The following is a 15,092-nucleotide window of genomic DNA, read 5'->3' as shown; positions in this document are numbered from 1 at the left end:
CCATTTCCTATATTCTAAATAAGATAGGAGTTATTTCATGTAGGTGATTAGGTCGGGATTTTATGCCTATTTTACAGGGATCTATAATTATTGCAAGTCTTGAGTGTGATGATTTCTCTCATCAAGTTCATCCCCGTGTGCGTTGACATGTCAAATTTCATAATGGCCAGGACTAGGTGGTACATCACCAGAATCCCACGCAGTCTTATCAGCACCGAGCTCAAACTCTAGCAAGCTGTCCTCTCCGTTAGGCCGGACTATGTCATCGTGGCTGACCCAACTTTGGTTCCACGACTGTCCGTTGACTTTCAAGCTCTGTATATACGGCCCCTCGTCTAAGCCTGTAGTTCTGATGCTTAAAACAGCGCCAGACTCCCCGACGCTCACGGTGATATTCTCGAATCTTGGGGAAAGGATTAGATACACCGGTTGCGTGACAACCGGGTAGAGACCGATCAAATTCCAGATTAACCAGCTGCTCATCGCACCGGCGTCATCGTTCCCTGGGATTCCAGAGGGCCCCGTATTGTAAAATTGATCTACTACCTCCCGGGATCGCTGAACTGATTTATGCTGCCGCTTTGGGAAGTAGTTATACAAGAACGGCGTCATGAAGCTGGGCTCATTACCCGGGTTATAGATAGTCGTACCGGCGCCATTCCCGCCTACATTAGACCCTGCAAGACCCGGAATAAACATGGTGTCTAGTCTTGACTCCGCTTTCGTTGGACCTCCCATTCGAGAGATCAATGACTCCATGTCAAACGGGACAGTCCAGCTATATTCCCACCTTTTAATGATGAAAATTAGTATATATATGAATTTATTAGGAGATGCGTAGGGTCACTTACGGAACACCCTCGTAGGTTATACTACTCCATTCGCAGGCGCCGCATGATATTGGATCGTAATCCTGATAACTGCCATTCGGCCATGTGGGCGCTAAGAAACCGGTGAAATTCAGCGACGTTACGTCCGAGGCCCATGTCCTTTGCCAACCCCTATTTATCAAATCAGCAGCTTTTACTAACTATCCCTAGCAGCAGTAGGAACTTACGCGGAACCATTGAGGTATTTCATTGCGTCATCTGGCGCTTCCCCCTTGGCAACTTGATACACCGAGAAGTCGTTCAATGAATACTCGACAGTTTTACTTAGAGATCGTCCAAAATTCGGACTAACATAACCGTATTGCCTCCAGTCTCGAAGTGCGCCTCGGCCTTCCTTTGTACTCCCGGTCAAATCTTCCGGGTCGAAATTGTTGAAGGGCAAGTCATCTGCGTCACTCTTCATGGCCGCATAACCATCTGACCAATTAATACCGCCTCGAAGGCCCTTCACATAAGAATCGGCCAGCACATTATCGGCGTTAGAACCGCCTTGTACTCGTCCGTTGAAGTTGTGACTTCTCCCATCCGGCATAAACCCTTCAAAGCGCCAAATGTCTATTAGAGCTCTAACGATCTCTATTTGTATCTTCGGTTGAATTAAGACGTAAAGAGAGTGGAGACATCTGAATGTGTCCCAAATGGTATAGAAATCGTCATAATACGGTTCATCTGATTCCCAGTACGGATTGTCTCCAGTTCTGTTCGAAGGAAGTAAGTGGGCATGGTACATAGCTGTGTAAAACATCTCCAACTGAGTGTGGTTCATCGATGTGACGTCGATCTTCGAGAAGATGTCCGAGTTCCACTGGTCTTTGGCGGCATCTCGAACATGCTCTAAATTCCAATGCGGGATTTCGTCGAGGAATTGACACGCCTTGTCTGTCGAGACCCAAGATACACCAACTTTGGAATTAACTGTTGTGACGTTTGAGGGAAACTCGAACAGGGCTCCAACACGGTCTGCGTATTGGTATCCTATGATTCCACCGTCGATACTAGTGTCATTGGTGAAAGTTGCTGTATCATTCTTTGTGCCGGGCCAGTATGGGTCTGTTGCTTTACCCGAGAAGAGTTGAGACTGCGATGGGTGGGAGTCGAATCGAGCACAGAAGTATACTCGGTAATCACCCCCTAGAGCTTGTTAGCAGAACTATCAGGTATAAGTGATTTAGCAGCAACTGACCAGTAGACCAACCCCCTCGATATACACCATAACCCGAATAAGAAGTACCGTCATCGCTACGGTCGATTTTCCCATTGCTATAGAATTGCCCTTTGTCTCCAGTGCTGGGGAGATAATGACTAATATCGACTAGAATATAGCGCCCATCTGAATTGTTGGGATATGTGTATCTAATTATTCCAGCATGCATAGCAGCACTCATCTCAGCAGTGACACCGTTCTGCAGCCGAGTCTTATAGTATCCGACCTCAGCTACGTCTGGGGAGACTCGCGGTTGCATATAGGTCATATTATCTAGTACATTCACACCGTCAAGACTCGTAAGGGGCATTTGAGGTATAAGTCCGTAGGTTGGTGCTCCACCCGTACCGCTCTCGTGTAACATCGTGATGGCGGTGACATTTGAGTCTGGAGTATAGCCACCGTTCGCGGTAACTGAAGTAATCAAAGTCAGTAATCAATGAATTACTAGCTGAGAAGCTAATTAATGAGTTATAGAGTCAAGGTTCATAGGAAAGTGATTTGGAGCGGGTTTTCTCTTGCCCATCTCGTTCTGCATATATCTCCCAAATGTTACTATTCGGGATAAACTTACATGAGACATTCAACCTAATTGGGTATTAGTAACATGTCGATAGTAAGGTTCCCTTGCGATATAGGAATACATACTCGGCAGTATCAATCCCAACCCTAACAGCGCCAAAAGGCAGACTGGCTCCGGGAAATACATTACCAGAATTATAGGATGTGCCCGGGTCCGGCCCCTCGGTACCAATAAAGAGATTTACATGCTGCGTCCTGTCCTCGGCGCCGGCTGCGAGGTGCTTAGTGGTAAGCACTGAGACGACAGCAATAAGACTCCAGAGCAACTTCATCGTTATAGGCTGCGATCCTAAATACCTAATGGAAATGTTATACGAATCTAAGTAGTACAGATAAGGAGACTTGGCACGCCTTAAGTCTGGTAGGGAGGACCTTGACGGAATTTTTACGCAGAGAACTCCATCTATATAGCAACAACTACAAGTATCATACCATCGAGATGCTTTGTTCGGACAGCTCCCTTAGATCCCATGACAGGACTCATGCAAGCTGTATGCTCTCTTCATACGATTCCCAATCTCAATCAACTTTTCAACCATGCTACCCCAGATGACTCCATAGCATTCCCCGCAATACCCCAAGCTTCTCCCACTCCCTTGCCTTTAAAGATCCTCGCTAAGCCACTTCCGGCTTTCATCGCTACCAAAATTCTGGATTTGTCTTTAACCTCCTCTCGAAATTGGAACCTCTCACATGACTTAGTTCCCGAGCGGATTGCAAATCTCAATTGTTGACGCATGCTACCTTTTGTAGGATCATATCACATCAAAGGGCCATAGTCGTTAGTCACAGCAATCAAACCCGAAGTGTTACGACTTTATGGATAGCAGCATTAAGCATCGCGGGGTATGTCTTCGACCTGTCCCACAGCATCGGGTCCGAGAGACTTGTCCTATGTAGCATAAACCGTTTAGATATTCTGACCTTTCAGAGGTGCTGCGTAGGTAGCAAACAGCATACTCTCCAATTGTCGTCACTGCGTCGCATCCCGGGTGGGTTAAGATACGTGATGGCGACATAATATCTTATATTCGTCACAGGCTATCGGTTATAACCGGCTCTCAACACCAACTTGCCGGAATTTCGCTCACTATCCGCGGACGTCTCCGTATGCCCATAAAAACCATCCGGCCAGAGCAGCAGAAGCGCCCCAATGACCGAAGGCCTTCCTCCTAGCTTTGTATCTGCCGTAAAGACAGACTGCGATACCGTCGCCTAATCCCGCAAGAGACATGGCCCCCGTCATGATTGTGACAGCGTCGTCGTATCCGTGATGTTGCAAAGCCCCTCATGCTAAACCGTATGTGGATTCGCGGATGCTCTTTAAATAAAGTACCGGGGATGCGTACTCCTCGTCACCCGTGTTGTGTTCCCGCCGGGGGCCGCCGGGGCGCGGGTTCTAGCGGTAAGCCGAAGCGGCGGCATTTTACTTCCGCGCGTAAGAAGCAGTGAATGCTAAATAAGAAACATACTTCCGGCCCCGATGGTGTAGATAGGTATAGGTGACGGAGATGGCTTGTCAAATCCGGTTGATTTCCTCACGAATATTTTCTTAGACTATATGGAATATTTTACATCATGTCGAGTCGCGCCGTCTCTATATGTTGGGACAGGGAATAATAGGGGTTAGCTACGTGGCTGGGTTCTAACATGTTACTCGGAATAGCAAGAGGCCGGAGATAGCAGCTATGCCGGGATCCACGCTTAAACTCCGCTTCCAGCTATTAACTTACTTACTAACCTACTAGGTTAGGTTACAACGTGGCTTTAGAGACATAAAGAGAATACTTGTGTGAATGCCTATTTGCTTGCGCCGAGCTTATCTCATTCGCTTCGTGCAGTCTCTGGATATTAAGTCAAGAAGACTTAGACTTGTAAATGGAAACGTCAAGCCTCAATAAACTCGTCTTGAAACCGGTAATTTGGGAATGGTCTTAGGTTCCGGAAGGGTTCGTAATGCCCACGTGCGGATGTGGATAAGTAATGTCCGTGCGGGATATCCGTCGAACGACGAAACGAACGATAGAAGAAGAAAAACAAGTCATCTCCAGCTTTACCTTGGTTAGCGGGCTACTGGATCGGACGAATGTAGGCAATATTTTATAAGTCGGTCCCGGCGCGACACACACGATGCCGTAAGTGCTGACTACATACACCACACTGGGGGAGACCCGCGACGTGGCGACATGGATAATATCACCGAGCTGGGTGCGTTAGTTGCGACAAGGCCGAGCTTTGTTATCCTGGCTGCAGATCCTCCGACGGACAGGGACGCACGCTTCGTTATCTTCTCTGTTTCTTAACCGAGTGAACGCAGGTGGAGTCACATTGGATCTGGGGTTGAGGCCGCGATAGCGTTTCAGTGTCGAGACATAAAACTAAGGCTGTCGATATGAAGTTGACTACACGCGGTTTTATTCGAAGCGTATGGATGAGGATTTGCATCGTGTAGTTTTCTGCGACGATATAATAAGCCATTCATATGAAATTTGATATACGAATGCGTTTCGAGAAATACCGAAGTTCGTTTTGGTCTGATGTGAGGTCTTGTTGCAGGGGTTCTGATATTGTACCGCATCGCCTTGGCACACTGATTCACACAAGGAACTTGGTTTCAGACCCACGCTATGACTGGCCGATATGAGACTCTTTTGCTTCACGATCTCATACCCCTGTCTGGTCTCCTTAAGATAAGATGTTTCCTCTGATTATCGATCATGTTCCTTGTATAAATAAAAGAAACTGGGAAGATCACTTCTAGTTATATGTAGATCCTCAACCGCGCATCCAGGTATTGAAGATCTCGCAAAACACTCTCGTTTACTATTACTATTTCTCTCATTGAGCCACTCTTCGTTAAGATCCACTCATTTAGACAACCAAGAGTGAGAACACACTATCACGTCGCCATCATGAAGTTCTTCGCCCTCCCTAGCATCGCTACGATTCTCGCCGTAAACGCATCACTTGTCGTGGCTTTACCTCTCGAAGCCGAAGCAAACACAATCAACACAACTCGGAGCACTACAAGCAATGACTGCTCTATGGACAAGATAAGAGAATGCGTTGCTGATACGGGACTCGAGAGCACGATATGTTTCAAGCAAGTATGCGCTGGCGTACAAGGAACACCGAGGCAAACCAAACGTCAAGAGGACCAGTGCACCGAAGAAAACCTCCTCCAATGCGCAGTGATGGAATGGCGGGAGGCCGAAGTGTGCTTCCAGGAGTTCTGTCTGTAAAACTATCGCAGGGCGTTATATGGATCGGAAAGCTCAGGAAACTATGAATTATTTCCTCGGTGACATGAATGCGATTACTCAGAAGGGGGAAGGAACGGAACTACGACACACGTATTCCTAATTTAACCCGCCCCATTCGATAGAACGGAATCGGAAGGTTGTCTGTTTAGACACTGAATATCTTCCGAGTTAAAGAAGCAGCATTCACATAACTGGAGACATATTTTATGGAACTCGGGATTTCGGCCACCAGACGGAGTCCGCAGTTTTTGAACACGGATGAGATGTGGACCTCATTCATTTGGATTGTATTTGTACTGTACTTTAAAGACGGCAGGGTCGGTCTTGGAGGACGCTTTGGCATGTCTGATGGCTGTTACGATTATATCTGCAAGCAGAGCTAAAACAAAAATAAAATATTGAGATACCCCTTTTGAAAATTGATTTTTATTCATTAAAGAACTGTAAACTATAAGCGTGTGTATCTACAAGTGAAAACATTAAAATATGTAGTATGATCTGGACGTTTATGTCTAAAGGAGTAACAAGCTACAATATACTACTTAGCTAAAGCTGTCTCTACTATTCCTTACATAGCTAACTAGGTATGTAAAAACTCGCGCAAAGCTCCTGTCATACTATTCGCCATCTTCCCAGTGAGACCCAACGTAGGAATGTAGTTCAGTGGCAAGCGAAACTATCAATTGGCTGGAGCTTCATCCTACTCCGAACCTCTCGTACGTTGTATCCATGGCTCAGCTCCGGGCCTTTGTCTTCTCGGAGAATGAATTACGAATACGCAATGCCCACTCTTTGATTCTCCACGTAGTTGATGAAATCTCTCCTAAGTATTCAGAGACAAGTCTTGGGCTTGAGGCACTTATATATCATTCTTGCTTAGGCAATTACTTGCAATTAGGTACAGACACCGGAGCCTAGATATATTATGCGACTCTTAAAAGTATCCCCTTTATTTGCGTTGCTAACTCGCGATGTCCTTGCGGCTAAAAATGGCTACTGTCCGCCTTTGGGACCGGCCCTCCCGGCGGCGACGAATTTGAGCTCCAACCTGGTAGTCCAACAAACGTTGGCACTACTGAGGGGGGCCCTAGACCTGTACGCTGTGGCACTCTTTGACGGTACGGCAGTGTCAGTTGGCGTAAGGTCTATTCACGAAGCAACACCCTTGGTAGATATACACTACCAGTCGCCGGATCTGGATCCGCGGGGAATGAAGCAAATAAATGCCTCGACCGTCTATCGAGTTGGAAGTGTGTCCAAGCTGTTTACGGTGCTGGCGGCCCTTAAGACCGAGGGTGTCCGAACGGTAGACCCTATCACCAAGTACCTACCACGACTCAAGGAACTTAAGAAGCGAGAAGGAAGCACAGAAGATGAGCTCGTTACTGTTGATTTGGACGACATTACACCTCAAACTCTACCATCACACATGAGTGGAATTGGACCGGACTGTAAGAATCTCATATGAAGTACTGCACCCACCCAGCTAATATGTTGCTTAAGTTGTAACCGACATGGCGAGCCTCGAGGCCGATTGGGCAAAACTTGAACATCCTCAAGTTTCCAAAGTGTTATCCCTTGTAATGAAGAAGGTCAATAGATGGTATAACCCGCCTTACCTCTAGGTGACTGCTTTCATATGTGCGTACTAGATTTCTGGGGAAACTTTGGGAAGCGGGATCCCACTTTTGCGTCATACACCACCCCTATGTATTCAATTACGGCATTCTACTTAGGTACTCAGCTTGGTCATCGAGTCGGTATCCGGGCTGCCTTTCAAACGACTTCGTTCAGAAGAACATCTTAGATCCTGTTGGTATGACAATAACCTCGTTGGCGAAGCCGGACGACAAGTTCGGTGCTATCTGCCTAAATGATACGATATGGGACGAAGTTTTGGGAATCAACGATCCGTAAGTGAATATGTACGGTGTTATGCATTGGACGAGTTATTGACCAAAGGAAATAGGGCTGGGGGATTCTACTCAAGCATGGAGGACCTCCTAACCTTTGGGGAAGCAATACTAACTTACAAGCTTTTCTCACCATCGTAAACTTGTCAGTGGCTTAAACCCGTGACACTCACTTCCTTGTCGGACCTCTTCATCGGCGCACCATCGGAGATCGCGCGTGGGGACAAGCTTACCTCAGACCAACGTCCAACCGACTTATATGGAAAGGCAGGCGACCTCGGCCCGCACCATGCGATGTTTAGTCTGATTCCAAACTACGACCTCGCCGTAAGCGTGCTTATTGCCGGGTCTCAGGCCAACACTGGAACCACGTAGATCTTAAGCTTGCTCGTAATGCAACTATTACTCTCGGCTATCGAAGACGTTAGTAAGGAAGATGCTTTGTCTCGGCTTGTAGGTACCTACCGGGACGAGCAGAGCGACTCTAGTATTACGCTGGCTGTTGATGATTATGGGCCGGGGCTTAGCGTTGGAGATTGGATAGTCCGTGGTGAGGACGTGCGTGGGCATCGGCCTCGCTATCTTATCTCCACGACTGAAGATACTGGGGGAATGTACGCGTTGATGCGCTTGTATCGATCCGGCCTGAGCACTGGCTCGAGGACGACGTGGCGGGCGGTAGCTCAGCTCGCAATGTCAGAGCAGCTTGCTCAGATGGAGGCGCTTTTGTCTTGGCCGCAGAGTAGCTGTCTAACCTAGGCTTTCATGGATAGAGCCGTGTACGAGTTCGGTACGCTCGATGAGATTGTTATAAACTTGATTGATACAGATGCAGGAAGTACTGCTGCCAGTGTTGACTTGGTTGGGTTTCGGGCGACATTGCGGAAGACTACATGATATCCGGAACAGGTGTGTCTGAACTTGAGGATACCGAGCTCCATTTTTGAACATAGTTTGTCTAATATATGTAAGACCTCGTAAAGTTTGGACTCACCTTACTTTGGTGGACTCACCGAGGAGTTTAAGAGGCTATTATCTTGGGTGGTGGATCTGCTTTCTAACCCCCCCCCCCCCCCTAGGAGATTATCTAACCTAGTAGTGATACCCCTAGAGTAAGATCTAGATTCAAAGACTACGTTGAGCTCAGCATCCACCCAGCACAAACTCATCGACAAGCAGCCCCTTCACATGCTCTCCATGTTCATTGATGTGTGTTCAGCCGACTTTCGCACCAGATCCCGTTGACTTGGCAATGTCTTGGTTTCTTGTTACCTCGCAATCACCACTCCCAACTTCCAAGAAACAAACATTCGATACCGCGCTTTTCTACTTCCTGTGACCACCTTGGCAGCATTGTATAAAACTTTGAATATGTATATCCCGCGTAGAATCGATGTAACCCTGCCGGCAGCCGTAGATAAATTATCTGTCATGCCGGATACGTGCTCCGGCCGGGCTCCAGTTTCTTGCATAGTGCATCATGCAGGGTCTATACGAGCATGAAATGCTACCCACCTGGCCCTCTCGGAATGTCGTAATCGGGTACCGGGAGGAACCTCAGCATTTTGTTGTAGTCTATAAGAGCTAGGCATAAATGATCACGAATATTCGAAAGAGTTGGCAGAAAATCTGTCTTGAACCTTTGGAGGGCTAGTCTATTCATGTATATTGTAAATGGCCATCCCGCCCAAAGTAGAGTCCCAGGCCTCTTATAGTGTTTTCTTATACCCTAATACCTTTGTAATCGTATATGTACAACGTGTTCGCGTGCTTCCCTCATCCCATACGAGGCGGATAAGGCTGGCTATATTGCTTCCCATATTTGTGGGGGGTGGGGGAAAGGACGCTCCCGAGCGCCCAATGGAAATATGGATCGGAGGACTCGCTCTTGGAATATATACACCTGAAGAATAATATCGCTGATATAGAAGAAATAGCCATCAGAGAATCTGGCCTATCGGTCTAGAAATGAAGTGTTTGGACAACATCCCGCAGAAAAAATGGCGCCTGCGTCACTACCCTTTAGTTCGTTTAGAACTTAAGATTGGTAGTCGTGCATGCACATAATCCTTCAGGTGTGGAAGTCACTGTAGAGGTGACTACACTGATGATGGTAGACGTAGTACCACCGCCTACGGTTTCGAAGACAGTTGTGGTGCTGCCACCTCCACCAACAGTCTTGGTGACGGTAGTTTCGCCCCCGCCGACCGTCTTAGTGACCGTTGATGGTGCTGAACCAGTAACGGTGACGGTGGATGGCTTGATGGTTTTAGTTTTGGTGACAACTGACGGCGCGGAGACTGTAACAGTAGACTGGACGATAGTTGTGGTACCCTCCCCACCGCCAACAGTCTTCGTAACGGTCGACTCGCCGCCACCGCCGACGGTCTTGGTAACCACAGACTCACCAGGTGCTGAGACTGTGACAGTAGTATCACCACCTCCTCCGCCAACAGTCTTAGTGACAACCGAGGGTGCTGGTGCGGAAACGGTAATGACGGTTGTCTTAACATCACCACCACCGACGGTCTTAGTAACAACTGATTGGGCGGGACCTGAGACAGTAACAGTAGGGGGGATGATAGTCTTAGTCTTGGTACCACCCTCACCCTTTCCGTCTCCATTGCCAACGGTGACCGTCACGACAGGCCGCTGAGTAGCAGAAGACTCCTCCCCAGGGTTTGAGATTGTTACGGTACGAATGACAGCTGAGGACGAGGAGCCAATGTTGATGGTAGTAGTGATAACCGTCTCAATGGGGGTCTTAGATGAGGCAGAGTTAGTCACCTAGAGATGCAATATTAGTAACTGCTTGAGAGAAGCCTAGGGTAATCTAAAACCTACAGTCTTGGTAACGATACCGGTGCTATCAGAGACAGTCACGGTAACGACGGAAGGCTTGTCACCACCTTTGTCGCCACCGTTACCATTACCGTTGCCGTTGCCACCACCATTTGTGGGCGAAGCGCCGTCTGTAGTGGCAGTGATGCTGGGGACATTACTGCCATTGTCACCGCTTCCAGAAGGCTTAGATCCCGTCTCAGTGACGGTAATAACAGAGTCAGTAGGGCCAGCGGGGGGAGTTGCGGTAAAAGACTCCACAATAGACGACGAGATTGATGGGGCTTCGGTCACCGGGCAAACGGTGGTAGTGACACCGATGACGCTCGTGATAAGAACAGTCGAGTAGGCACCTGGTGGGAGCGAAGTAAGGCGTGCGGTATCGGTAGCAGCCGGGCAGTTAGTGACTGTAGATGTGCATGAAATGATCGTAGAGACGGAAGTCACGCTGACCGTCAGCGTCGTCAAGGGGACAGTTCCGTTGAATGTGGCGTTTCCGAATGTAGGGAACGGAGCAGTTGTATTTAGGAGCGGCGGAGACGTGATAGTCGGGCCAGCAACGTCGGTTGACGTAGTGCTGTTGGCGACCACAGTTGAGCTGGTAACATCTGTGGATGAAGAACTGCTTAATGTAACGGTCGAGGTGGTGATATCCGTCGAAGACGAGGTGCTGTTAGTTACCAACGTGGAGCTAGTAATGTCTGTCGACGACGACGTACTACTAACAATGTCTGTAGACGAAGTACTAGTAATAATGTCTGACGATGAAGTGCCACTGACTGTAACAGTTGAAGTAGTACCATCTATCGACGAACTACTGCCAATTGCTATAGTTGATAAAGCACTGTCTGTCAATGAACTACTGCTGACTGTCACAGTTGACGTAGCAATGTCTACTGACGAAGTGCTGCTAATGACATCGCTTGCCGTCAAAGTCGATTCTGATTCATCTGTTAGCTTACATCACTTCGTTGGTCTTCGAAAGGCTCGTACCACTTATTGTCGGAATGTTTGAAGTAGGAGACTCGGCGGTAGTAATACTACTACCAATCTCGGAAGAAGAAATAACAATACTACTGCTGGTCTCCGAAACAGACGTAGACGATTCGAATACAGAAGTAGTGATTGTGCTTGGGGCAGCTACGGTTGTGGTTGAGTTCACGAATGTGATATAGCGCGGGAATTGCCGTCGTGCCGCTGCTCTATCCGCAAGCAGAAAGAGGGCGGCGGCCAAAGCATCTTTTCTTCTAAACAGCATATTGGGAAAAAAAACCCCTGATATATATATTCTAAAAATGAGCGCTGAAAAGACAGTAGAAAGGAACGGCTAGCCGAGCCCTAAAGAAAGAAAGCTCAAGACCGAGAGAAAGGAATGAATGGGAGAAAACACTTGCTTTATGATCTTAAAATATCTACCTAGAACATGGGGAACTGTGGTAGCCAAGGGTTCGATAAAGTAGAATCCTATCAATTGGTCATCATTAGGTTTAAAATTTCGAATAAGAAAGGTGAATAGGACGAGTCTGCTGCCTCGTCGACGTCCAATCTAACCCATACCTGTACCCCGGGTCGAATCGAGCATTCGCTCCCTGCATGAGTCTGGCACAAGATGTTATAAACAGCATTGCGGCGGCTTATCCTAGCTAAAGTCAATTGCGAGATCAATCGAGACTCAGAATTGGATTCACGGATCGCACGGATAAGATATCACGATAGGGAACTCGCACAACATCGTTCTATAAGTTAGATGTTAGAAACATATTTTCTATTACGAGGAGTGAAAGGATTAGGTAGATTCGTGGCGTTACCCCATTAAAGGCAGTTGGCAACGTGTATATAGGCCTATTGCTATATAACTGTTTCATAGTGGCAGTGCATTTCGAATCCATCGCTGAAGCTATACCGAAAAACAATATTAGAAGGATTCGTTTGAGATTTGGGAGTTCCCGGGCACAGAAGCCTCAGTCGCATTCATCTTCCAATCTCGGCTAATTTTGTTTACGTTTACTCGGATGCCTTATGATGAGTTCTAGGTAGGAATATAGAGGTCTAGACCAATTATAGGGTTGACGTTGATAGATTGATAGATACATGTAGACGAGGATCAATGGACGTTCGTATTGGAAGCATTATTGTATTAACCAAGGTACCTATTTATATGTATTTCGTATGTACCTACGTACATCTAACCTCTACGCCAATAGGAAGCAACAGAAAACGTAACTGCTATGTACTTAGGTAGGTAACCTAGTTATGTACCTGCCCCCGGCATTTCAACTCTAAACTCCGGGTGGTTGCTAAGCTTCAAGCTTCAATCTCCAATCCTCAACATTATCAACTTTTTATCGAACAACTCTCCAACTCAAGTACCAAAGAGAAATACCCAAAAGCTTTGAAAATAAAGGATCTTATTATCCCCCCCCCTCTCGAGAATTGTTACCTGCAACGGCATTAATTTGCTTCATGCGTCCTTACGTTCTCGCACATGAGCCAAGCAAAGCCACCCGTATTTCTCTCTAAGAACATCATCTAAAACTTGATGGCACGATAACAAATGCACACAAGCAAGCCACCTGTCGTCACTGTGTAGCGCGACAGAGCCACATTAATTATTTTAATGTCTACTATTTCAACTTTATCTAGTATGTAGCCTTCTCCTCTGTATCTTATTCGTGCATTCGCACCTTGATCATCTCTGATTCATATGTTCCTTGCTAATCGACCGCCTCTTGTCTGAACCTCTTACCGCAAGTTCTCTTCGATGAGTCGGGATGCTGGATAACGCGGCAAGCATAAAGCTCAGCTCCGCGTCGGACTGACTTTGTAGCACGTTGCATCTCAACACGACGAGGCTTTCGACATTGAACTAAGCATAATTCGGAGGCGAGCTGTTACGCTCGCTCAACCATGCTCGTAGTCGAGCAGGTAATAATATACACGCCGGTGCCGGGGAATTTTAACGGGGTTCATTTAGCTTGATCTACGACAATGGCGTATTACAGATCCTCGGAGAATATCAACCCCTGAATCTGCTTTTCCCACTCAATAATAACTATATGCGATTTAATTATTAGGCCTACCTACTGCTATTGAGCACTAGGACAGCTTTGAAAGATGAGAGAAGCAGGAACATATTCCACTAGCGTGCATCGCAGTAACCAGGCGTATGACGGACTAATCAGAACCGGCGCGTACCGATTCATCGATTCAGCTCGACATGTGAAAGCTCAACTAATAAAGTTCTTAGTATCCAAGGCACACATCCCTACTGTCAGGCACAATTCCACTTGGACCCATTCCGAATTGTAATTTCTCGCGGGGGTTTGTTTCATATGTCAGGTGTTCTGACCGACACAGCAGATGTTATGATGCTTTGCTGGAGCACCGGCGGCACGAATATTTCCCGGCAGCAAGGTCAAAATTATGGTCCATGGATGCAAGAAGATGCTGCATGGCCCCCACGGTCAGTTTGGATTTAATGAAATGTAATGTAGGTACAATGCGTCGTTGCTGACTTCGTTTGGCGGCTTCTGCGCAACATTAGAGACATTACACTGCAATTACAACGCTTGCTAGCTAGCAGAGTATCAAGCATCATACGTTCGTTTCAGTCGCTTGCTACCGTCTTATCTTAATTCAAAAATCTGAAGCTCGATAACCAATAATCCAAAAATAAGCTCTTAGCATCACAATTAGCAACGCCAGTTGATTTGAAGTTACCTAACTTCTTTACATCTATCATCTAAATGAGGTTTGAAGTGGTGTTGGCAGAAATACTACCCTACTTATTACTAGTTACCTGTTAGTCATGTGAACATTAGATCCAGCGTTCTTACAAGACACCACTATATTTTTGTATAACAATATGTCGACATTCTACTACCCCGACACGAAATAGCCCAATACGGCAGGTCCTCAGAGGACATATGGGCACGGTCTCTAGCTCGTAAGTTCAGCATGGAATTCATGGTTGACATCTCTTGGCTGCAACCGCACAGAACCTCCTGTTCGGACAAAAGGGCAACCCTGGAAAGAAACATGAGGTTGACGTCTTTCAAGGGCTATCGCATGCGCCGTTTATAACCTGAGGCTGATTCGTCAAGTGGACTTGCAACGTTCCCGCCTCGCCACAAAGCAATATGGATGGGCGTTGGTTAGGCATACGGTACTGACTTCATATCTTCAGGTGTAATATCCGCCCATACATGGTCGGCCACGCCTTGCTGACAGCTTGGTCTTAGAAGGCAACCACGAGGCCAGCTAGAACGCAGAAAAATCTATAGGAATCCCTAGCATCGGACCTTGCTCTTCTGCATGATTAGATTGCGAGGTAGCACGGCATATAGTAGTAGCTCCCCATGGGTAGGCCAGATAGGCCAGGTAGGCTTACCGACAGTTG

At 47.1% G+C, this 15,092-nt stretch overlaps 3 protein-coding genes across 3 annotated transcripts; 2 read left to right on the top strand and 1 right to left on the bottom strand.

Moving 5' to 3' along the window:
* Nucleotides 1-150: 150 nt before the first annotated feature.
* F4813DRAFT_393820 (glycoside hydrolase family 92 protein) lies at nucleotides 151-2,948 on the bottom strand (the record flags this gene model as incomplete). The annotated part of the gene is made up of 6 exons (XM_049247477.1): nucleotides 151-790; nucleotides 852-1,001; nucleotides 1,058-2,021; nucleotides 2,074-2,508; nucleotides 2,669-2,682; nucleotides 2,743-2,948. 6 exons carry the CDS (start codon nucleotides 2,946-2,948, stop codon nucleotides 151-153), a joined length of 2,409 nt encoding a protein of 802 aa, XP_049095336.1.
* Nucleotides 2,949-5,421: 2,473 nt separating this feature from the next.
* Nucleotides 5,422-6,001, top strand: F4813DRAFT_260426 (uncharacterized protein). The gene has a single exon (XM_049240242.1). It carries the CDS (start codon nucleotides 5,589-5,591, stop codon nucleotides 5,916-5,918), a length of 330 nt encoding a protein of 109 aa, XP_049095335.1. The 5' UTR covers nucleotides 5,422-5,588; the 3' UTR covers nucleotides 5,919-6,001.
* Nucleotides 6,002-6,864: 863 nt separating this feature from the next.
* F4813DRAFT_383361 (beta-lactamase/transpeptidase-like protein) lies at nucleotides 6,865-8,749 on the top strand (the record flags this gene model as incomplete). Its single annotated transcript, XM_049245933.1, has 9 exons — nucleotides 6,865-7,390; nucleotides 7,592-7,649; nucleotides 7,684-7,699; nucleotides 7,734-7,852; nucleotides 7,909-7,989; nucleotides 8,155-8,185; nucleotides 8,228-8,279; nucleotides 8,310-8,594; nucleotides 8,628-8,749. 9 exons carry the CDS (start codon nucleotides 6,865-6,867, stop codon nucleotides 8,747-8,749), a joined length of 1,290 nt encoding a protein of 429 aa, XP_049095334.1.
* Between the last annotated feature and the right edge of the window lie 6,343 nt (nucleotides 8,750-15,092).

This window comes from Daldinia decipiens (genome assembly GCF_022478715.1).
Source record: "Daldinia decipiens strain CBS 113046 unplaced genomic scaffold F4813scaffold_49, whole genome shotgun sequence".
Taxonomy (NCBI): Eukaryota; Fungi; Ascomycota; class Sordariomycetes; order Xylariales; family Hypoxylaceae; genus Daldinia; species Daldinia decipiens.
The sequence above is the reverse complement of the archived record's forward strand: the minus strand, read 5'-3'. Positions and strand labels throughout refer to the sequence as shown.